This window comes from Symphalangus syndactylus, chromosome 19 (genome assembly GCF_028878055.3).
Source record: "Symphalangus syndactylus isolate Jambi chromosome 19, NHGRI_mSymSyn1-v2.1_pri, whole genome shotgun sequence".
Taxonomy (NCBI): domain Eukaryota; kingdom Metazoa; phylum Chordata; class Mammalia; order Primates; family Hylobatidae; genus Symphalangus; species Symphalangus syndactylus.
Window position 1 is genome coordinate 57576773 of NC_072434.2, and position 23487 is coordinate 57600259.

At 35.3% G+C, this 23487-nt stretch overlaps 1 protein-coding gene across 4 annotated transcripts in view; it reads left to right on the forward strand.

The window, feature by feature from the left end:
- The window catches only part of USP24 (ubiquitin specific peptidase 24), a 148363-nt gene that overhangs the window by 55081 nt on the left and 69795 nt on the right, over window positions 1-23487 (forward strand). For all 4 annotated transcript variants that reach the window (XM_055235279.2, XM_055235280.2, XM_063613890.1 and 1 more), the window contains exons 9-27: window positions 1536-1610; window positions 2183-2341; window positions 3838-3952; window positions 4159-4262; window positions 6428-6535; window positions 6740-6835; window positions 6926-7087; window positions 7289-7336; window positions 12642-12749; window positions 13411-13560; window positions 14145-14276; window positions 15097-15208; window positions 16976-17052; window positions 18060-18200; window positions 18384-18437; window positions 19453-19568; window positions 22185-22251; window positions 22478-22588; window positions 23296-23394. In XM_055235279.2, coding sequence (XP_055091254.1) covers window positions 1536-1610; window positions 2183-2341; window positions 3838-3952; window positions 4159-4262; window positions 6428-6535; window positions 6740-6835; window positions 6926-7087; window positions 7289-7336; window positions 12642-12749; window positions 13411-13560; window positions 14145-14276; window positions 15097-15208; window positions 16976-17052; window positions 18060-18200; window positions 18384-18437; window positions 19453-19568; window positions 22185-22251; window positions 22478-22588; window positions 23296-23394 — 2034 coding nt within the window. The remainder of the gene's footprint in view (window positions 1-1535; window positions 1611-2182; window positions 2342-3837; window positions 3953-4158; window positions 4263-6427; window positions 6536-6739; window positions 6836-6925; window positions 7088-7288; window positions 7337-12641; window positions 12750-13410; window positions 13561-14144; window positions 14277-15096; window positions 15209-16975; window positions 17053-18059; window positions 18201-18383; window positions 18438-19452; window positions 19569-22184; window positions 22252-22477; window positions 22589-23295; window positions 23395-23487) is intronic.

Sequence of the window (23487 nt, forward strand, 5' to 3'; positions counted from 1 at the left end):
CACCACCATGCCCAGCTAATTTTTGTATTTTTAGTAGAGACGGGGTTTCACCATGCTGGTCAGGCTGGTCTCAAACTCCTGACCTCTTGATCCACCCACCTCGGCCTCCCAAAGTGCTGGGATTACAGGCATGAGCCACCGTGCCTGGCCAATTTCTGTTATTTCTAAATGTTAAATGCTTTCTTTAGATGTCAAGGTAATCCTGCAAGAGTTTTAGGTGAAATAGGATGGCTGTTTACATATTTCTCCATTCTGTATATTAAAACCTTTAGAAACAGCTAATGTTCCTTCAGTTTATTAAGCATATAAATATAATCATTAATTTCATAGTTGAAACACTAAGACATAAAGAGGCAAAGTGATTGTTTTAAATATTTTAATAATAAACATTAATAATTTAATAATCAGGGTCAGGATTGGGTTTTAAATGCATGCTCTTTGCTCATGCCTTGCTCTGTAGAAGAGAATTTAGCATAAATACCCCAGCTGCTAACTAACATTAAGGTCTTTAGAAATTCCAGATTTTATATATAAACAGAGTGTACTTTAAAAAGAACAAGAAGTGTATGAATTCCCAACCAAGCACATCTGACTTCATCTTTACTTTAACTATATCAAACCATCCAAAATTAAATTCATTCAGCAATAAATTCATATAATACATGTTACTTACGTGACAGTTGTCTCTACCACTTGCTGCTTGTATGACTTCAGAAGACTCTTATTTAACTTGTGTGCCTCAATTTCCTAATCTGTAGAATGGCCATAATAGTAATAGCTGTCTCAAGAGTTGCAGTAAGGATTAAACAGTGTGTGCGGAAAAGAACACTGTGACTCTCTTAACCGTAACAGCTCTCCTCCTTCCTATACAATTGGCATTAAGTGTAAAAGAAGAAATTCTATCTGGATAACTGCCTGATGTCATTTTAGCTCATTGCTAATGTATTCTTGGCTTTGACAGCCAAATATTGTTTATCTCTTTGTTCATCAGTTAAGTTTTAAATATTTTCTTACTTAGATGGAAGTGGTAATTTAGATGTATTAATAGCTAATAATTTACCATTCTCACATACTCTTCAGAGTTAGTTTTCTGGTTGTGTTACCATTCTGGAGCAGTGTATTGTATGAATTTCATCTATAGGCCTCATTCACATCAGTAAGCAAAAGTCATTCATATGACAGCATAATTTCCATGGTCTGTGTTTATATTCATTTTTAAAAATCAAACACAAAATATTATAAAAACAATTCATGCTCAGTGTTTTAAAAGTTAGACTGTGTGTCTAAATTACCTTTATAAGACAGTAATGACAGAAAATGTACTCATAGTAAAGAAGCTGAGGCACCTAAGGTTAAGCAGAGTCAGTTAAGGGTTTATTTGGCAGTATTAGCTAGTTAGTAGCTGCTCTGATACGAAAATTTTTATCTTTTCATTGCACCTTCTCCTTTGTGAATCGTAGATGAAGAAGTATTCTCTCTCTACTTTTGGGACAGCTTCAGGAGTTCTTAATAACTGTAGCATTTTGTTTCTACAGCCCATGCTAGACCCAGTCATTCTTACTACAATCCAGGATGTACGGAGCGTAGAAGAGAAAGACCTCAAAGACAAGGTAAATGCTTTCTCCAGCCAGATAGGCCCTAGTGCCAGTTAGTTCACAGAAGCAGAGCCAGGACTTAGCAGGGTTCACACACCATGCTCTTTGGATTCTGGTCACATGCATTCACATCAAATTAACTTTGCATTTCCTAATTAAAAAGTGCTGTTTCGGGAGCACCATTGGTGGTTGTTACCTCAGTCAGTAGAGTTAATACAGTGTTCTCAGTAAGTGATACCATTCAGAATTTTACTAACATGATTTTGATGGTATCACAATTGGCATAGAGGAAGCTTTAAAATAATACGGTGTTAAAACTTACCCAGAGTTGTTTAAAGCAATTTTACCATTTAAATTTAACATGATTTGTTTTGTCTACCCTAAATTTTTCACAGGACCATTCCCTTTCCTTTACTGCTCACCCATGTGCTAAGTTTTGTTTCTAAGCAAAATGAAGTTAATTGGCCTTGTAAAATATCAGATACTGCCAGACCATTGTTACCCTATATTCTTGTGTGTGTTATAAGAATTGGGATCAAAATGTTTTTACAGTTCCTTTTTTGTTTTTTGTTTTTATTCAATAAAAGAGATTGGTTAGCATCCCTGAGCTCTTGTCTGCCATTAAGTTACTTTGCATGCGCTTCCAACCGGATCTGGTGACAATTGTGGATGACCTTCGACTAGATATTCTACTGCGCATGCTGAAATCACCACATTTCAGTGCTAAGATGAATTCTCTCAAAGAAGTAAGTTTTGCATTTGTTTCTATAAGACTTAATGCACAGATACTAAGTTCTGCCAAAATGTATGCTTATTAATATAAAAATGTTGGGAAATATGAATAATTTATTGTAATCATATAAAAAAGTTAATGATTCTGTTTAAAATGTTGTATATAATTGTCAGTAAAGACATCTTCTGTGTTACTTTCAAAATTTACATCTGAAATATTTAAAATATTTAGTGTTTTTATGAAATTTCCTATAATATAATCCCTTAGAATATACAGTTTGAGATTTACTTTTGCTCTAAGGGTACAGTTCATTTTGTTTTATTTCAGATGTAAGTTTACTTAAACCAAATCTTCTAACTGGGATTGGGACAAAAACCAAATGATTGCAGCAGTGTTGGTCGAAGCAAAATGATGGAAATATTTTTCTGTAGCTTTCTGAATTTGTTATCATATCCACAGAAACAGCACAGTTGGTTTTGGTGTGTGACACGTGGAGCCAATGCAGTTCAGTTATAATTCAGTTATTTTTCCTTCGGTTTTGTATTGTTAGGATTCTTGACTACCAGTGAAAGAAACTCATCTTGAACCATTTTAGACCAAAAGAGGAGTTTATTGAAAAGGGGCTGGGTTATTTTATATGAATAAAGGGTTTACTAGCCAGATCAAGAAAGGATGGGCACATGTGGGCAACAGAAAAATAGAATTTGCAACCTGACCACTGTCAGGACTCTGTCCAAGTCTCATCCCTGCTTTTCTTAGTATGTTGGCCTTGCTCCCTCTCTACCTGCATTTGGCATTTTTCATATGGTAGAGATCAAGACAGTGAATAGATCCCATGTTTCACATCCTGCGGTTCCCATCACCAGGAGGGACTGACTCACTCTTTCTGCATATGAAGTGTCTTCCTGACACTTCTGTATACTTTCCACATATAAAATTTGGAGGGAGTGCCTGGTTGAGGTTTGGGTTAGATATTCATCCCTGAGCCAGTTAGCAGTGGTCCAGGGAATGAGAGCTGTAAGAATGACTCCATGTTCTTTTTTTTTTTTTGAGATGGAGTCTCGCTCTGTCACCCAGGCTGGAGTGCAGTGGCACAATCTTGGACACTGCAACCTCCGCCTCCTAGGTTCAAGCAATTTTCTTGCCTTAGCCTCCTGAGTAGCTGGGATTACAGGCGCCCACCACTACGCCCAGCTAATCTTTTGTATTTTTAGTAGAGACGGGGTTTCTCCATGTTGGCCAGGCTGGTCTCAAACTCCTGACCTCAAGTGATCCACCCACCTTGGCCTCCCAATGTGCTGGGATTACAGGTGTGAGCCACCGTGCCTGGCCCTCCATGTTCTTTTTAAAGGGACATCACAGATGGTAGTCTGTTAACTTCTTATAACTGGCCTTTGATATATTTGGCTAGTTATCAAAGCACATTGTAACATTGTAAAAATTATATACATATATATGAATATTTGATAATGTATGTTAGACTCAGTCACAATAATCTTATCTTTTTAGGTAACCAAACTAATAGAAGATAGCACTTTATCCAAATCTGTGAAGAATGCTATAGATACAGACAGATTATTAGATTGGCTAGTTGAAAACTCAGTTCTGTCAATTGCACTGGAAGGTAAGTTGCTTTCAAAAAAATAAAAATTACCTAACACATAATTTAAATAATATATCTTTGTATTAAAAAGTATACAAAATTTTTGCTTTGACTGTATTAGCCTTTAAATGATCTTATAGTAAGTTATTGTTTTGAATTAATAGAATTGTATTTAGAGAGTCAGTGTTCACTATATCTGACTTTCTCTCTCATGTTTCCTCAATTAGGCAACATAGACCAAGCACAATACTGTGACCGTATAAAGGGAATTATTGAACTCTTGGGTAGTAAATTGTCATTAGATGAGCTCACTAAAATTTGGAAGATACAGGTAGGTTGATCTGAATTATTTTTGCCTTTGCCTAGCGTTTTTGGACTACAGGAGAGGGAAAAGGGTGGTGAGAGGGCAGGAAAACAGAACCTTTATCCTGCTTTAAACAGAGCAGCTGTACCTAACCCACTTTACAGTTTCAGGTTTTTATTAAGATTGTATGTGTAAATCCACTCACCACAAGAAGTTTCAAACTGCTGATCTAGTCTGGTCTTCTCATTTTTTAGACTAAAAAATGAGAAGGTTATATAGCAGTTAGTGGCAGAGCTAGGAATAGGTGTGTGTCTTTGTTTATCAATCTAGTGTTCTTTTCATTGTATTATTTTCATTAATAATTTTTTCCCATTTAGTCCCTATTAAATAAAGATGATTGATGAGTTTGTAGATCTCATCTTACTGGGACTGTTGAGAGGTGTGACAGAATCCAACATAGTCTTCAATTTTTTTTTCTTCACTTTGGTCATAGGCCATTTTACTGATTTTCCTGACTTTCCTGGTATTCCTACTTGAGTCCCCGTTACTAACTTACTCTCTTCTACTTTGACTATTTGGTTTTTTCAAGCCTTAGTTTTAGCCCCTTTCTCACTGTATTAGCTTTCATAAGTCAATTGCAGGCACTCCTGTGGCTTTGACTACATTTGTATGCTGTTGACTCTATGAATTATATCTCTAATTCAGATCTCTTCTTGGAGCTCCAATGCAGTATATCTAAATATGTAACACACATTCCCATGCGTAGCACGTTGGCATCTCAAATTCATTATATCCAAACCTAGTCATTCTCCAGTCTATTTCATTAATGGTATTATTCTTCATCTAGTTGGTAAGCCAGAGAAAAACTGGAGCACTCTTTGACTCTGTCAACTTAGTCACTGTATCAGTCAGAATCTAGTCAGGAAGTAGAAACTATGCTAGGTATATCAAGCAAAGGGAATTGATTACAGGGGATTGTTTACAAAAGTGTTCCTAAGTAAGGAGAGGAGGAAAAAAAGAGAATGTTGGAGAAGCAAAAAGAAAGAAGGGGTATTAAGTTCAAGGAAATGAAGCTGCTCTTGGAGGTGCTTTTACTTTAAGTGATGGAACTGTCAAAGAGGTGCTACCGCCACCAAGGTTTCCAGAGTCCCTTGCAGCCACAGCCAGCATCTGCATCCACTCTGAGCTTAAGCCAGACGTACTTCATCCTTCATCCTGCCACTCATCTCCCAGCGCTTCCTCTCATTGGCAGAAGGTAACAGGAAGTTGGCTGGCAGAGGAGTTTGGGAAATGTAGTTGGCAGGCTCCCAGCCCAGCATTACAGAGCAGACTATAGAAAGTCAGGGGCAGGAGTAAAAGAAAACAGTGCCGGGTCCCAAGATAATTACTTCCCATGTCTTGACCTTGGTGGAATACACTCATATAATTTTGTTTTGCAAGTATAAATTTTGAATCCACATAAGGTTGAAGATTTAGGTTGAAGATTAGAGACCGTGATTTATATATTGTATATTCGTACTACATTCAATGAATGACTCTATGTGCATAGTATATATTGAGAAAATTCTTAAGGAATTGAATCTAAAAATGTCCTCTTTCATTTCACGTCTCTCACATGATGAACAGTGAGGCATGACAGTGACGTAATTGAGGTTAAAAAGTGAATTTAAACCTTAAGGTTGACAATAGGATATATAGCTCTGCAGCAAAGACTTACTGCCAATGGGATAAGTAAACATTAATTGAAATCACAAAGTATCTATGAGTAAAATAAAAAATGAGGCAAGTAATACGCTCAATTGGAACCTTCAGGATCATTTATAAAATGCCAAAAGTGGGTACATTTATTTTATAATTCAATCTGTTTAAATCTTTTAGCAGTTGAAAATACTTTGTTCTCTTCTTGAAGTGAAATATGTCACATTGAGAACTTGATTCTCCTGGGTTTTTTTTTTTTTTCATTGTCGGTTTAAAGAACTAATGCTTCTAGGAATTAAATAAGGCTAGCTGATGACGATTAATAATGGTTGCTTCATATAGTCTTGCCAATATTATGCAAGTGGATGCTGATTAGACTAGAGTCAATTTATCTTTGTTATATTTTTGCTTGTGCTTCTGTAAATTGCCAGGGGGAAGACTTAGGTTGTTCCAAGTTCCAAGACTTAATTTTTTTCCAATGTTTCCTTTTCCAGTCAGGACAATCATCTACCGTGATTGAGAACATTCATACTATTATTGCTGCAGCGGCTGTGAAATTTAACTCAGATCAGCTTAATCATTTGTTTGTTCTCATTCAGAAGGTACGTGTTCAGTCAGACTTGCTTACTTCTAAATTTTCTTAAAATAAGCTCTTTTGAGGTCCTGAATACCCCTCCTCCCCACCAATTAGCAGTATTTAAATGTACTTTTCTTACGTTATTAATGTTTTTAGCTCAAGTTTAAAATTTTTGCATATTTTGCCAGTTTGATCGTGAAGCAATTCCTGTGTCTTTTCCGTTCTACAGAGCTGGGAGACTGAGAGTGATAGAGTAAGACAGAAGCTTTTGAGCCTGATTGGACGAATAGGCCGGGAAGCTCGCTTTGAGACCACTTCTGGAAAGGCAGGAGAATCAAATGGATTTTTCTAGCTACAAATGCTCAAAGCAGCTATTTGCATATTGGCTGGCTGATCATATGTAATATTATTGTAGGTTTTAGACGTACTCTGGGAACTGGCTCACCTTCCAACCCTGCCCAGTAGCCTTATTCAGCAGGCCTTGGAGGAGCACCTCACAATCCTTAGTGATGCATATGCAGTGAAAGAAGCAATCAAGAGGAGCTACATCATCAAGTGCATAGAAGATATTAAGAGGGTTGGTTTCAGCTTTTACCTGATTTTGTTGTTAGAGCAACAGTATTCCCTGAGTAATTAGAGCCAAATAATTTTCCTCCCCTATTATGTAAATTAAACTAAATGCCGTATCTGGAAGCCCTTACCTTAAAGTCCAAGATCGGGAAATTATAGGTATTGCTTTTACCAAGTCACTTATATTTCTCTTAAAATGAATTTTCAGCCTGGAGAATGGTCAGGTTTGGAAAAAAACAAGAAGGATGGATTCAAGGTAAGAATTTGCAGATGGAACCAACTAAAAGGTATACTAGTTTAATAATTTCCTTTAATAAATTACATCACAATTTTAAAATAATAGTATGTTTTAGTGTTTCTTAATGTTCATATTAAATTTGATATCTAAAAATTTGTCTATGACCTATGCTTTATTATTTAAAGCTTGAGAGTTACTCTTAATGGGCAAAAAATCTAGGGTCACATTCAAAGAGTAATTTTATTACATAATTTTCATAAAATTAGAAGATTTTCAACTTAGTTTTTCTTTTTAAAATTAAATCTAAAGTATGCACAGTTTTAATAAGTACAGCGGACTCCAAATAAATATTGTGCTTGTTTTTCTCCCATAAAGGAGAAATGGAGGAGCATTCATAGTATGAGAGAGAGAAAGGAAGGAGGTTCAGTCATTGATTGCACATAGTAGTGTTTCAGGTTCTTCATTTAGACATGTTCCTAAAGTGATTCAATAGGCAAAGTCATTCAGTGAGTATCTGTTGCTGGGGCTTCATTTTAGAAGTTAGGGTTGGATAGGGACTTGTATAAGAGGGACTGGGACTGTAGGTTACTGTGAACTTCTGGACTGTCCTTGGAGGTGGAGGTTAGCAGATTGAGCGGTAATGATTGCAGCTCTCCTGTTGTTCCAGTCCTTAAGCCTCAAGCCTCTCCTCTGAGAGGGCTGATCACAGCAGCCAGGTCAGTGGACTGTGCTTCTGTTGTTGCAGCGGCCCTAATTGGAGCAGCGTTGTCCTCTCACCTAGACCCTCAGGGTGCCCAGACCAAACAAAGCCTAGCACCGGAAAGGCTTCCACTTTCTGATTTTCATTTTGTTATTAACATAGGAAAAGTTTTGGTAGAATAACTAGTGGCTTAATAATTTCATTAGTAAAACATATTCCTTGGCTTTTGTTAAGTATTTCTTTAAAGGATCTTGGATACCGCCAACTAATTTTCATTGGTATATTAAGAGACTCTTAGCTCAGTGGGCTTTTATTTCTTATGTTGTGTTTGATCACAAAGTTTAGTTGGGGGCATTGAAGAACTTTGTGTTTTATATTTCTGACACTGAAATGTGACCAAGTGAATTTTCTACATGTAACCCAGCTTTAGAGATTTTAAAAGGTATTTGCAAACTGGAGCTGGTAATTCTCAGGTTATGAGGAATTTTTCTTTTAACTCAACAACATTGCTTTCTTTTCACTCAGATACAATTTGAATTTTTCCAGTTTTCTTAGCTCAGTGATTCAGATAACTTAGCAACCTCTCCTTATGATTAAAATTCATCCAGAGTTATTGAAGATGTTTAGAACCTTCAATAGTAAGAGGAAAAGGGTATCCATAGAAAAATGGTCTTTTCTTCTCAGCAACAGACACGTTTCTTTGTATATAAAAGGTCAAAGCTGAATGGATTTTTCCCTCCCTCCAGGGAAGTGGCGTTTGAAACCAGAATATCCCTCCTGACCATTATTCCTTCCTTGTTACAGCTAAGCATTACTTAGCTTTTCTAGTCAGTTGCATCACTGCATCTTTATTGCTTCTCTTTGCAGTCATTTCATTTATGTCTGTTGTTTTATAACAAAACTCAAAAAGTAAAAGGAGAATTTTTGGAGTTATTTTGTGAGACTTGAAAGGAATATTCTTTCTTTTTCATTTCCCCACTGCTCCCAGTAAAGAAATTCTGGTGTACCATTATTTCATTCTAAACAATAATATCTTGCCTTTTATATAGCACTTTTCAGTTTACTAAGTGCTTTCATGGACTTTTACAAAGTACACATTACTGAAGGGGGGCAGTGGGAAGATCAAAGCCCCCTGGATATGGCTCCAGGCAGGGGGGTGAATTATTTACTTCCACTAAAGGTGTTTTTCTATGCTATGCCCTTTCCTGCCAGGCAGCAAGGTGGGCTGACTGGGGATTATGTCTCCCTGCCAGGCTACACAGAAACTAAGCAAAGGGTAAGACAAGATCACCCACTTCTTACTCCCCTCCCACCCTCAGCTACCTCTATTCTCCCAACTGATTCCCCTTCCCTCTGCTTTTGATACTCTTAAAATTCCCAAGTTCCACTGTTGTGTTCAGAAATTCTGACCTTGATTTCCTAACTTTATTTCTGTAGATTCTGCAGGGTACCCTCGGCTCCCTTGGTCCTCTTTCCTTTGCTGCTTCTGTACCTTCCACTGTCTACCCCAATCCTTCCCTCTTATTTCACTTCTTTTTTTCTTCAATTGAAAAGTTTAAATGTACTCATCCAAAAAAAATTACTAAACCAAAAAAAACCCTCATTTTCCCTCATTTAGTTGTATCTGAATATTCCTTAAGTTGTTTATCTTCAGGCCACCTACCATAGCGCCTGACAGGCTTTTAGCAAATGTTGGTTTCCTTCCTCTTACTTCCTCCCCTTCACCCTGTGAGGACACCAAAAGCCTCACGTAGACATAGCTGAGTTGCCTCTACTTACCAAAACACATAACAGAAAGTAAAACTAGCAAGATGTCCTCAGTACAGATACTTTCACATGATGTGGTTAGTACAGGAGGAAATAACTTTTAGAAATTGTCCTCCCAAGCAAAAATTTTTGCTGTGGTCCTAGATAAAAGGATAGGTCTGGAAAAACAAGACAGATGAGGAAGTGGGGATGTTCAACTTTGAAGAGAGAGAACTCAAGAAAATGTGAAAGCTTTCTTTAAATACTTAGAGCATTGTTATAGAGAAGTTTCATTCAACTTACTTTTTATGTCTCCTAAGAAATTATGCAGAAGTATGTTTCAGTATCAATGAACTTTTATGTGAGAACAGTCTGAAAGCAGAATTCAGTCCCTTCTGAGGTAGTGAGTTCCTCATCAATGGAAATACTAAGTCAGTCATTGTATAAAAAATGAATAAAGAGAATTTAGGCATAGGTTTGCAGGCTAAACCAACTGACCTCTAAGGCTTCATCTAATGTTGAGTCCAATTTAGACATCCCATCAGCTCCTACTTATGAAATCTCCACTCCGTGACATTATCAGATATCTTCATTGTAATTGGAGAAGAGTAATTTAAATTTTTCTTATAACTTGTCACCATGTCATAGATAAGATGAAATAAATAACATCTTTCCTGTTTGCTAAACTTTAAGAAGGCTATATCAGAAATAATTCTTAAATTTTAATTTTATAGACTTTTTCTTTGAATTTTATTGTATAACAAGTTACCTTCAAAGGATAATTTTCAATATTAAATAAAAATATTGTTACCATAATTGACTTAATTGGCCATCATGATACTTTTTAATATATTTGCTTATTGCTGAAGAGTTCATATTTATGTCCCAATTTTGTAATCCTTTTGGGAAGGTATCTGTTTGGATATAAACCTTACAGTTTTTATTACTGTCGTTTTGCAACTTTTATAGTGTAGCCAGAAATAGTCTAGCTAGTCTCACAAGTAGTTGACCTTTAATATATACCTTATTTCTGTGATTCTAAGATGCCAGTGATTGCAGGCTGCATCTCAGATATAATAAACTTGCAAAGAAGAAAGAAAGAAACTGTCCGTTTTGCAGTTATGGACCATTGGTTTAGATTCTTAATGAGAGGTTGAGCCTAAGCCTTTTTTTGAACAATTATGAACAACTTCATGGGAGCACACTGCTTTGCATTGTATATGGTAATGCTTTGGACCTCTCTGAAATCTTTAAGATTGGCTGTATAATTTTGAGGCATGTTGATGAATATGGAGTTTTGTGTGCTTGTTCTCTTTTGTAAAACTCAAGCTGCTTTTTTTCATAATTGAGTTACGTACACTACAAGTTAAACACCTTCTCTTGAAATAAGGTGCACCTCAGCACAGAGAGACATTTAGTGCTGAGCAGTACAGCCCTTCACAGGGTATGAGTCTGTCATGCCAACTTCTCCTGGCTTTGGAAAATGCGTTAGTGTGAGACGACTGACTGTTTTCTTTTAATTGTGTTGATGGACACAACTGGTTAGTTAGTGCTGCATTATAGTGTAATCTTTTTGATAACATTTAAGTAACAAATTAGTGATCCAAATTTAAGTGAGAAAACCATTCTTGTTTGGTACTACCTATACCAGGTAACAACTAAAATGACAGGTAGATGAACAAATGCCTTTTGTGTACAGCTAAGTTTGCACATACTCAGGTAAGCACAGCTATATAAAAACTTACTCCTGTGCCTAGTGGCTAGTGAGTTTCTTTTGACATAATTGTCTAAAGTGTCAATTTCAGAAATGTTAAAATATATGAAATCTTTGTCTTAGAATCTAGGAAATACGGTATTTGCTGATTGAGGATTGGCTGATCTCTATAAGGCAATGAAAAAAGTATTGTGTGACAATAACTTGCTCACATTTACATATTCAATAGTGAGATATTTCTCTACAAAGACAACAAAAGTGTATTTCCCCTCCACAAGGGTCTTCATCTGACACTAAGGCTCAGTAGAACAAGGAGGCCTTAAAACAAAAAATTCAGCCTCTGAAGAATGCTGAGGACTCAAGTTTTTACTAAGCTTTTTGATTAGAGATTTAATAGTCATGTTTAAACTGAAATTCTTACCAAATTTTGAAATTTCATAGTTTGAAAGATGCTATTTATTAAAAAGTAGTTCTCTTTATAAAGAGTATTACACAAACAGTAGACTTTTCAGATCTGTACTATGACAATCCGGATTGTCATATACTAGTTTCAGAAATAATATATTTGAAAGTGTTTTGAAAAATGTACAGTGTAAGTGTAAAATGTCTGTAATAACTAATAAAAGTAGAATTACCTCTTATGAAAGTGTTTTAACTAGGAAATAAAGATTATGAATATTTTCTTTAATATTTAGACCACTATCAGTGTCTTGATCATGTCATTGGTATCCTAGTCATATAATCATAGAAAGCAATATTCTTACTCCATTTTACTTACCATGCAGTTCAGTATTCTCCAAGTTAAGCTTTGGCCATCAATTTATTTTGTGTCAACATGACTTAGCAGCCTGTGCTACTTAATCTATCCTCTGAAGTTGCTAATTCCTTGTTGTCTGTTTTTTGCTGATGTACCCCTGTACATTTACTGTCACTTCACATCCACTCCTGTTTGCAGTTCTTGGCTTTAGGAAATTGCATGCAGAATAAGAAGTTGAAGACTGAATTATGAGTGCATGGAGATAAGCTCTAAATGGTCAATATAAAGAGTAAAATAATAAAAAGTGTAACAATAAACCTGATTGACTTGGAAATTTTTTATAGCTAATAAATGAATCTGCCGTTTATTTCTAAATTTAATTAATGTAACTTCTTTTTAACTCTAGTCATCTCAGCTTAATAATCCCCAGTTTGTATGGGTGGTACCAGCCTTGCGTCAGCTCCATGAAATTACTCGCTCATTCATAAAACAAACCTATCAAAAGCAAGACAAGGTAAGGGTATAGCTATTTTTTATTATTATTATACAGTTACTTGCATAACTTTTACAATAACAAAACATGGCTAAAATTGCTGAGTTTATAGTCACTATCTTTATGTCTATTGATGTAATTCACTTATATCATTTAATAATCTTGAGTTTAAGCATCATTCTGCTTTCATTTCTGTGGAGCTTTTTTTTATATCTCCTTAACTCATTTTCTTTTTATTTGCTTAATTTTGAAATAGTTAAGCCAGTTTTTAAAAGTTAGAATGGCATTTTAAAAATTGATTTGAAAAGATTAAAAAGCTTGTTGCTTGTTTTGTGTCACAAGATTAGTTTGCTTAAAGTACTAGAGTTTCCTCAGTGTATAGACTTGGGAAGAATGATCCAGAAAAGTATACAGGAAGTGAAATAGTTATTTTTATAGGCTTTTAAAAATAAATAAATAAAATGAATATTTTTAAATGGAAAACATTAGTAGTTTATTAATTTTCTAGTAAATGTACATGCCAGATTGATTTTATTTACTTTTGTGTAGGAAATAAGAATGAAGAAATTCTTAGTTGGCTTTTTCTCATCTGGGACTACATCTTTAAATAGCAGCTTGTATTAAACCAGCAAAATAACTGCAAATTCTCATTACCACTTTTCTTTTTGTTATTTTCCCCAAGAGCATTATTCAAGACTTGAAGAAAAATTTTGAAATAGTGAAATTGGTAACGGGAAGTTTGATCGCTTGTCATCGGCTTGCAGCTGCTGTGGCCGGGCCTGGAGGCTTAAGTGGCTCGACACTAGTGGATGGCCGGTACACTTACCGGGAGGTATCAGGCCTTGTGTTTTTGCTTCATGATTTACAACATTCATTTGACCTTTTTATACTTACACTATAAAAAGAATTTTTGTTAGCTGTAACTATAAAGAGGTTGTATGAGGTATCTTTGTAGTGATGGAACAGTTTTGTATCTTGATGTTTGTGAGTTACCTTTCCATATGATGAAGGAATAAACATCTTTGTCTTTGATCTGAAATAATAATTGCTAATTCAGTGGATAATGGGTTTTGTTTTTCAAATCAATTGATTAGTAATCTTATTGTTTTTTAAAAAATTTGGAAAAAAATCTTAACTCACCAGTTGTGAGTTTGTAATGTTTTACTTTGAGATTGCTGAAATTACATTTTATTGACATCCAAAATCAACCGAATTTCTAATAGACTTGAGATAGATAGCTTCTATTACATTGTACTATCAATTTGTAAACAGAATTCTAATATTTACTTTACCCTAAATTATATGAAAAAGGATTAAGTAAAACTGTTGTTAAAACTTAAAGTTTTGTTTTGTTTTAATGTTGCTTTTAGGAATGAATGCCTGGAGTTAACTAATTAGCATTATTTCTTTGTGCAGTATTTAGAGGCACATCTAAAATTTCTGGCGTTTTTCTTGCAAGAAGCTACTCTGTATCTGGGCTGGAATCGTGCCAAGGAGATCTGGGAGTGTCTTGTAACTGGCCAAGATGTTTGTGAATTAGATAGAGAGGTAAGAAGATGGTATTGTGGATAAAGTAAGGCAGAAATATTTAAATATTTCACTTTTTCTGTGTGTCTCACATCTTCTAAACACTTTTCAGTTTATATAAGCATAAATAGTACGGGCCAAGAACTGTAAGTGCTGAAAAAATGTTTTATATAACATATATTCATGATAAAAATAAATGTATGTGTTCTTTGGTAATTTTCATACCATTCTGGATAAAATACCAAATTTAACCAAATGAGTATAAAGAATTCTAGATATATTTAAGTTTTTTCCCCTCCATATGAAACTAATTGTAAGTTGCCAACAGAAAACTTTGAGTTCCTATAATGATGTTGCACCCCAAAAACAGTAAAGAAGAATTAGTAACTGGCCACATTTTTTTTGTAAACTATAATTAAACAGCCAAAGATAGATTAAATCAGGAACAGAACACCTGCCTTGACGTTTTCTAAGAGTAAATTTCATTTTCCTCATCTTATTTGACAGAATAATGTTAACTACTTCCTAGACTTGTCGAAAGGCCTCACTATTGCGATAGTGCCCAGCATAGTGCCTGGTGTAAGCAGGCAATAAATGTTGATGGAAAAACCCAAGTATAAAATCCAGTGAAAAGTATGAGTAGATATTTTTATTATCTAGAGGAAAGATTGCTAGTAACTGCTTCATTTAATTTCAGAATTCCAAGCATTTTAGCTTTGAGTGGTATTTTGACAATATAAACATTTGAAGTATTAAAATTTATCTTTACTTTTCCAGTTTGGAATATGTATGTGCCTGAAATGGATCTTAGTTATAGGGTAGTATTCGTCTTATTCCACAGATGTGTTTTGAATGGTTTACAAAAGGACAGCATGATCTCGAGAGTGATGTTCAGCAGCAGCTCTTCAAGGAGAAAATTCTTAAATTGGAGTCATATGAAATCACTATGAATGGTAGGAAAAAACTTAAAATCTTTTTTTTTTCAGTACTTTTAAGTAAGAAGTGTTATTCTTTACTTTTTATCCTCCTTCTCAAAAGCAACTTAACAGGAATATCCTTCTAGAATTTTTCTTGTGCATATAAAGACATATTTAGTACACAAATTCGTTTTTACATGAATGATATCTTATAATTAGTTTTTAAATCATACGGCCTGCTAGATCAAATTGCCAAATTGTCTTTTTAAAATTTCTTAGTACAGAAGGATTCATTAAGGTAAAAATGTATCAAAGTATAGAAATCCTCCTTTCAGATGTTTCTTTCCATTGAATTTTTAAATTGAGATATAATTTACCTACCATAAAACTCACTTTTTAAAGTGTATATTCAAAAAATTATGTACCTTCACTCTGTTCCAATCCCAGAACGTTTTCATCACCCCAGAAATAAACCTATACCCATTAACAGTCACTTTCCATTCATTTTATCCAGCCTCTAATCTATTTTCTGTCTTTGTGGATTAGCCTAATCTGGACATTTGATATGAATGGAATCATACACTGTGATCTGTTGTCTCTGGCTTCTTTCATTGTACTAAGACATAATGTTTTCAGGGTTCGCCCAGGTTATAGCATATATCAGTACTTCATTTCTTTTTATGGCTTTATTATATTCCACTGTGTGGGTATACCATATTTTATTTATCCATTCTTGAGCTAATGGACATTTTGATTGTTGCCACTTTTTGGGTGTTATGGTTAATACCGCTGTAAACATTCATGTACAAGTTTTTCAGTGGGTATGAGTTTGCATTTCTCTTGGATGTATATCTAGAAGTCAGATTGTTGTGGCATGTAATTAACCTTTCAGGAACCGCCTGTTTGGCAAAGTGCCACACTATTTTGTAATCCCACCAGCGATATATGAAGGTTCCAATTTTTTCACATCCTCACCAATACTTGTTATTATCTGCCTTTTTTTATTTTAGACATCCTAATGGGTATAAAGTGGTATCAAAATTTAATGGGTGTTTTTTTGGTTTGCTTGTTTGAGATGGAGTCTTACTCTGTCGCCCAGGCTGGAGTGCAGTGGCACGATCTTGACTCACTGCAACCTCCACCTCCCAGGTTCATGTGATTCTCCTGCCTCAGCTTCCCGAGTAGATGGGATTATAGGCACATGCCACCACTCCTGGCTGACTTTTGTATTTTTAGTAGAGACAGGGTTTCACCATGTTGGCCAGGCTGGTCTCAAACTCCTGACCTCAGGTGATCCGCCTGCCTCAGCCTCCCAAAGTGCTGAGATTACAGGCTTGAGCCACCACACCTGGCCAAATATAATGTGTTTAATGTGCACTTCTCTGGTGACTGATTATATTAAGCATCTGTTTATATGTGCTTATTGGCCATTTGTTTATATTCTTTAGAGAAATCTTAAAATCTTTTGCCCATTTTAAAATTGGTTTGTCTTTTAATTGTTGAGTTGTAAGAGTTTTTTATATGTTCTGGATACTAGCTCCTTATCAGATAGTTGATTTGCAAGTATTTTCTTCCATTATGTGAGTTGTCTTTTCACTTTCTTGTTAGTGTCATTTGAAGCACTTAATTTTGAGTATATCCGATTTACTAATATTTTCTTTTGTTGCTTCTGCTTTGGTACCATATCTAAGAAACCAATGCCAAGAGTCTTATGGTTTTAGTTCTTGATTCACTTTGAGTCTTTTCATTGATTATCTGTGTTACCTAGAGTACATGAATTTATTTGGCATTTTATAATTACAGGTTTTAACTTATTTAAAACTTTTTTTGAAAATGTGAATCTTTGTGATCATCGATTGAAAAGACAAGGAGCTCAGTTGGTAAGTACGTTATTCTCAAATCTAAATAGTTTGGATAATCTAGTATAACTTGATGTTCAGCAAAAAAAAAAAAGTGTTATAATTGAGAGATAACAGATTTTTTTTGTAAAGAACAGCATCTCCTTGACTGCCAGCTTCTACGTTGATGACAGAGCTTCTCCTAGTGTAAGGGAGGCTCCTACCTGCACTACCATGCCTCATCAGCTACCTGGGAGGGCACTACTCTCTCCTCACATCTCTCTGTTTCTGGCTGATCTAGGGACAGCCAGTGGCCTCCTGTGGCCACATGAATGCAGAGCAGGGATAGTTCACCTAAGCTTCAAACTCCTCAGATCCAGCAATTCACATGTACCTAAAAAACCAAGCGCAGTCTTCATCCTGGGGTCACAATGGCAGGGATTTGGGGAGAAAAATTGAGAAATAGACAGTGAGGCAGGAAAACTAGGATGTACAGCTTATGTTTATGTTTACACATGCTCCTTTGAAAAAAAAAAGGCTTATTAACTCATTTTCCAAGTCCTTTTTATTCAGGACATGGCTTCCTGGGTGGTAAGAATTTTTACAAGATCTTACAAGCCCTGGGTCCTGCTGTTTCCTACTGAGCTTTAGAAAGACCAGATTGAGCCCCAAGACTTAGTGACCACTTCTGGCTTGACTGTTTCCTTTTGAAGAAAAGCTCCTGAAGATGGTGCCCATCTCACTCCTGCTCTATTTCTGCTTCAGTAGCCTGTCGGGCTGTGTGTCCAGTTTGGATCTAGGGATGTCTGAAGAGATATCTCTATACCTATCCTGGTTCCCATGGAATTTGCCCAGTGCTTCTGTGGTTGGTTGCTTTTTAAAGTTCCATATCAGGATAATATTATTTTCATATAGCTGAGGTTTTGCAGCCTTAATTCATATTGAACTGAAGAGGTGTGGACTCATGATGTAACAAAATAATTATCTGTGGTTTTATAATTTTGTGATCCTGATATGCCTTTATAATTTAATTTTTTTTCTTTGAACAGTATGTAGAAAAGCTGGAATTGATAGGAATGGATTTCATTTGGAAAATAGCCATGGAATCACCTGATGAAGAAATTGCTAATGAAGCTATTCAGCTAATCATAAACTATAGTTACATTAATCTAAATCCTAGATTAAAGAAGGTAGGTATCTAAGGAAAGAAGTTATCCATATACAAAAAAGCAAAACATTATATGTATATTTTAGTGATAAGCTATGATCCTTGGCATGACCAAAAATTGGCTTCTTTATTTTGATATTTTGTCCTGAATAATGATTACAACTAAATATCAAGGACTAATTGTAATTTCCATATGCTCTTTCAGGATTCAGTATCTTTACATAAGAAATTCATTGCTGATTGCTACACAAGATTAGAAGTGAGTAGCAAATTTTATTTAACATCTCTTTGAGGTAAATGCTTTTTTTCCTTTTATAATTTTATATTTTTAGATAATTTATAATGTTGATGTTTGTGGCTGGATCCTATTGAAGAATTTATCAACAGTACCATATTGTGGCATAGGGAACAGATGTTTGCCCAATATATAAGTGTACTCTATAGGAAATCTTTCTCCCTCTCATCACCTGTCTTTCCCACTCCATCCACCTTCCTTCCCTTTTGGAGATAGGAACTATCTTCAGAAAATAGGTCATCATCTATACATTCCATATTTGTAATAGAATCTTTTTCTTTTTTTTCTTTTTCTGTTCAGGTATTTTATACAAGCACTGCTTCTTTTCTTGTTTTTCTTCATATTTCACCTAGTTATACCATAAGTGTTATTAAAGGCCACAGCAAGACAGTTAGTAGTAGGTGGTGTTGGTTGTCTTTGTCCATTAGAAGCCTGCTGTGTAATGCTATCTCACATGTGTCTCTTTTATTTCCAGCATGATGGTTAAAGCCTTAAACATTCATACTCAGTTGATATGCTTAAGTTTTATGTCTAATCAAAAATATTCCAAAAGCATAAAATGCTACTGCCTCCCAATTCCAATAAGTTAAACTTTCTGGTGATAAATATGTGCTAGAATATGTACAGTATTTCCGTAATTGTGACTTCTATCCAAATATGTCATTATAAAAAAATATTCAAGTATTCAAATACCCCTTATGAGGTCCCATGTAAGTATTAACATATGTAGGGCAGTAGTTCTCAGCTGGGGCTTATTTTGCCTCTGGGGGTCATTTGGTAATATCTGGAGACATTTTTGGTTATCACAACTAGAAGCATTCTACTGGTCCCTAAGTAGGTAGAGGCCAGGGATCCTGTTAAACATCCTACAATGAATGCCCAGGACAGCCCTCTGCAACAGCAGATTATCCTGTCCAGAATGTCACTAGAGTCCAGGTTGAGAAACCCTGATAGAGAATGACTGTTTGGTATTTTTTAGGCAGCCAGTTCAGCACTTGGTGGCCCCACTCTAACACATGCTGTGACCAGAGCAACAAAAATGCTTACAGCAACTGCCATGCCAACTGTAGCAACCTCAGTTCAGTCTCCTTATAGGTAAGTGATCAGAAGGGAAAAATACACAACACACATATGTCAGATTTTTAAACTGATTGGTATTTTTTATGTAGGTTTCTCAATTATTGATTTCCTCATTTTATATCATAATTTTTGCAAGCTGTCATAATCCTGAGAATTACATGTTCCCCATCATACGCCCCTGAATCTGTGTCTCTTTGGAAGTTCTGTGTGTAGGTCATCACCAGGACCACCCGAGTACTGCCCTGTCCCTATCCTTCTACCTGGTGGACAGGTCTTCTTGTTTTAGTTTTTATTTGATTCATTTTACTTTTATTCTATGTAGTATGAATAACTTACTGTTTAGAATGGAATACACATACATTGTATGAAGACTACTTTTTTTCAAGTTAAAAATATTTACTTAGATATAGCTTTTCTCCTTGAATAGTCAAACTCAGGGCATTAATAGGGTAAGCAGAATGAAGTGGAAGATGATTAATTAAAAGTATGCATTATAATCATAGTCACTAAAATATTATTCAAATAATTAAAGTATTTTTCAAAATAATTTTTAGTGAGAACTTTATCCCCAAATGTTTGTGTTAAAGCTTTAAACTGACATTGTCTCTTAATCACATTGCTGTTTTTTGAGTTTTCAGATATTGATGAAATCTTGAGTTTAGTGTCTGCTGTAGTTCTTTGATATCAGAGAACTACAGCAGACACTAAACTCAGATTTCATGAATAGGAGATAGAGGAGAAACAATGCATAATTTGGAACATTAGATGAAAGTAACTAAAATACTTTTGTGGGTTTTTTATGAGCCTCTACTGGTAAGCAGCACCACGTCATTATTTCCCAGAAAACTGGCAAGTGCTCTGAGAAGGGCTTGCTCTCCCTACCTCACTCTGCTGCTGCCCTCTAGTGATGGGTACTCATAGAGTCTTTCTCTACTCTGGAATGACTATTCTTACAACTGGGGATATTCCTTTGCTTGTTAAAGCCTTCCTTTAAAAAGGGGAATCAAGGCAATGAGTCCTTTCCTCCATTCTTCTTTTTTAAAATGAGTTGAGTACTGTGTCACTATACTTTGTTAATATGAAGGAAGCCAGTAAACTCAGATTTCTCAGACTTCTTTTTTAAATGGCAGAAGTAATGATAGATTCAACTCATGATAAGAACACTAACATGACTTTCACATTCCCGCATTCTTGAAAGTATCTCTCAAATAGACTTTCATTTAAAATGTGTATTAAGAATTCCCAATTACGTGTTTGTAAGATGTAGTCCATCTCTATGACTCAGTTCCTTAATGGTTCATTTATCTGATAAATTAGAATGTAAGTATATTTATGTGCTATTGGGTTAGGATATCCAAACTCTGACTTCTTTAAATGAGTGTGCTTTTTGTTTTTTTCTCTTTACTAAGTGCTTTTTATTCTGAATCATTTCATATTTGTAGACTACAGAGAAAAACCACATAATAATTTTAAAATATTCTTATTACAAACTCTAAATAGGGTCAATGAGAATATATAGTTTCAAAGTCGAATTTGAACCAGAACATTGTAGTTTATCTCATTTCACTAGTTTGGAAAGAACTTTTCAGTATCCATAATTGTTCCAACTTGGGGTGGGGGTGTTTCTGTCATCTGTACAGTATTTCATAATACTGTCTGTGATTTAATTCATTGTTGAGGCATAATTAAAAAACAATTCACTCAATAGTTCACTCACTTATTATGGACTTAGGTATTTTCTAAAAATTTTTCATTTGAATTTCAAGTTCTAGTTCTTGCCCGTAGACTGGAATAATTTAGAACTCTGTTAAGTATATTTAATACAACTGCTAAAATGTGTTTAACCAGCTGTTTTTAGAGTGAAATTTTTGGTACTGCTAATCAGCATACCAGACCAATTGTTAGAAAATGGTAGTACCTCTTTTCAGTTTTAGACATATACCTCTTTGAAATATCTAGACTCTCTGGAATAGAAAATGTTTAAATTAAGGGGACTTGGATTTTCATTTCTTAATGTTAACACATGTAATGTTCTCTTTAATAAAGTATGGGGCTATGACTATATAAGCTGATGAATATTGCAGTGTGATTATTTCAAATGATAAGTAAGATTCCATAAGTCTTCAACCAAAAGAGACCTCAGATCTCATTTTCAGATAGCACCTTTTGTTTGTGTCATACTTACCGATTTGCATTTGTCTTCTAATTCTCAGGCAGTTCAGAACTTTGTCAGATTTCATGTGTTCACAGAATTGTATGTCTTATTTTAGTTATGAGATTAATGAAAGTCAAACTCACTGATTTCATTCTTGATGAATTAATGGACAGATAGGCCTAGAAACCCAGGTCCTCCATTTATGGAATAACTGTATAAAGAAATAAAAAGAAGAAAGAAAAGGAAAGGAAACATGGGGAGGTACAGGCTTCTCCCTTATTCCATCTGTATGCTACAGCTGTGAGCTTGTAGAACCACCTCCCCATTGGGTAAAAGGGAAGTTTAATCTTTGCAAATTTCAGTCTTTGACCAGTGAGTGCTAACTGTTATTGTGGTTTTGGTGAAACAGACTAGAATTGAGCTCAGATCAGTAACTCACTTCAAATACATTTTAATACTTTTTTTTAAATCTATAGATCCACTAAACTTGTAATAATTGAGAGATTGCTGCTTCTGGCAGAGCGCTATGTGATCACTATAGAGGTAAGCCACTTCCTTTTTTTAAGACATATGTTGCTTAGGCTGGGCTCAAGCAATCTTCCCACCTCAGCCTTTCTAGTAGCTGGGAGTTTAGCATACACCACCACACCCAGTTAGCCTCTCTTTTCTTAAAAAAGCATCTTCATTCATCATATATACATAGGTATGTATTTTTTATGTGTTTATCAGTGGTGCTGTCCATCTGACTTGACTTACTCTTTTTTTTAAGGATTTTTACTCTGTTCCACGAACTATTCTACCTCATGGTGCCTCATTTCATGGACATCTTTTAACTCTTAATGTTACCTATGAGTCTACCAAAGATACCTTCGCTGTCGAGGTAGGTTTACATTAAGAACTATAGCCATTTTCATGTTGTCTTATTATTTTCATAAAGCAGTCTTGATTGAGATAGCTGCATGAATAATCATTCTAAAGGTTGTTTGGTAAACAGATGTAGAATAAAGACCTGAAATGAAACTGTGGGGTACAAACAGATATATAAATAAATATTATATAATGTCAGGCGGTGGTAAGTATTGTAAAGAACAAACAAGAGTAAAGCAGGATACATTGGTGAGGAGGGTGATAAGAGGGTTATGGGAATGCCCAAAATATTTTAGGTAAAGGTGGACATGAAGGCCCCTCTGAGGTGGTGACATTTGAGCAGAAACTTGAGTAAAGTGACAGGGTAAATTATATTGGCTTGGGAGAACATTCCAGGCAAATGGAAGAACAGGTACAAAGGCAAGCAAGGTGGCTGGTGTGAGGAGAGCACAGTGAGAAAGGGAAAGCGTGGACAACGCTGCAGTGGAAGAAGGGCTTGAGGTCTCATTCCACGCTTGATGGGGAGGAGGTGGAGTGTAGAATGGAACATAATTATAGCAGAAGGGAAGCCTCACGAGGGCAGGGCTTCTTGTCTGTATGTTCTCTGCTGTGTTCCCAGCTTCTAGAACAGTGCCCAGTACTTAGTAGATGTTCACTCACAGTTGTTGAAATGAATAAATAAATGAATTCTCTCATAATGTGTTTAATTTTATTTTACAGGCTCACAGTAATGAAACCATAGGGAGTGTCCGGTGGAAAATAGCCAAGCAGTTGTGCTCTCCTGTGGATAATATACAGATATTTACAAATGATAGCCTGGTAGGTTTAAATAAGCAGTTTTTATGAATAATAAATGATATAAATATTTAACCTGATATGAATAATTTCCTCTTCCTTTTCCTCTCAATAATT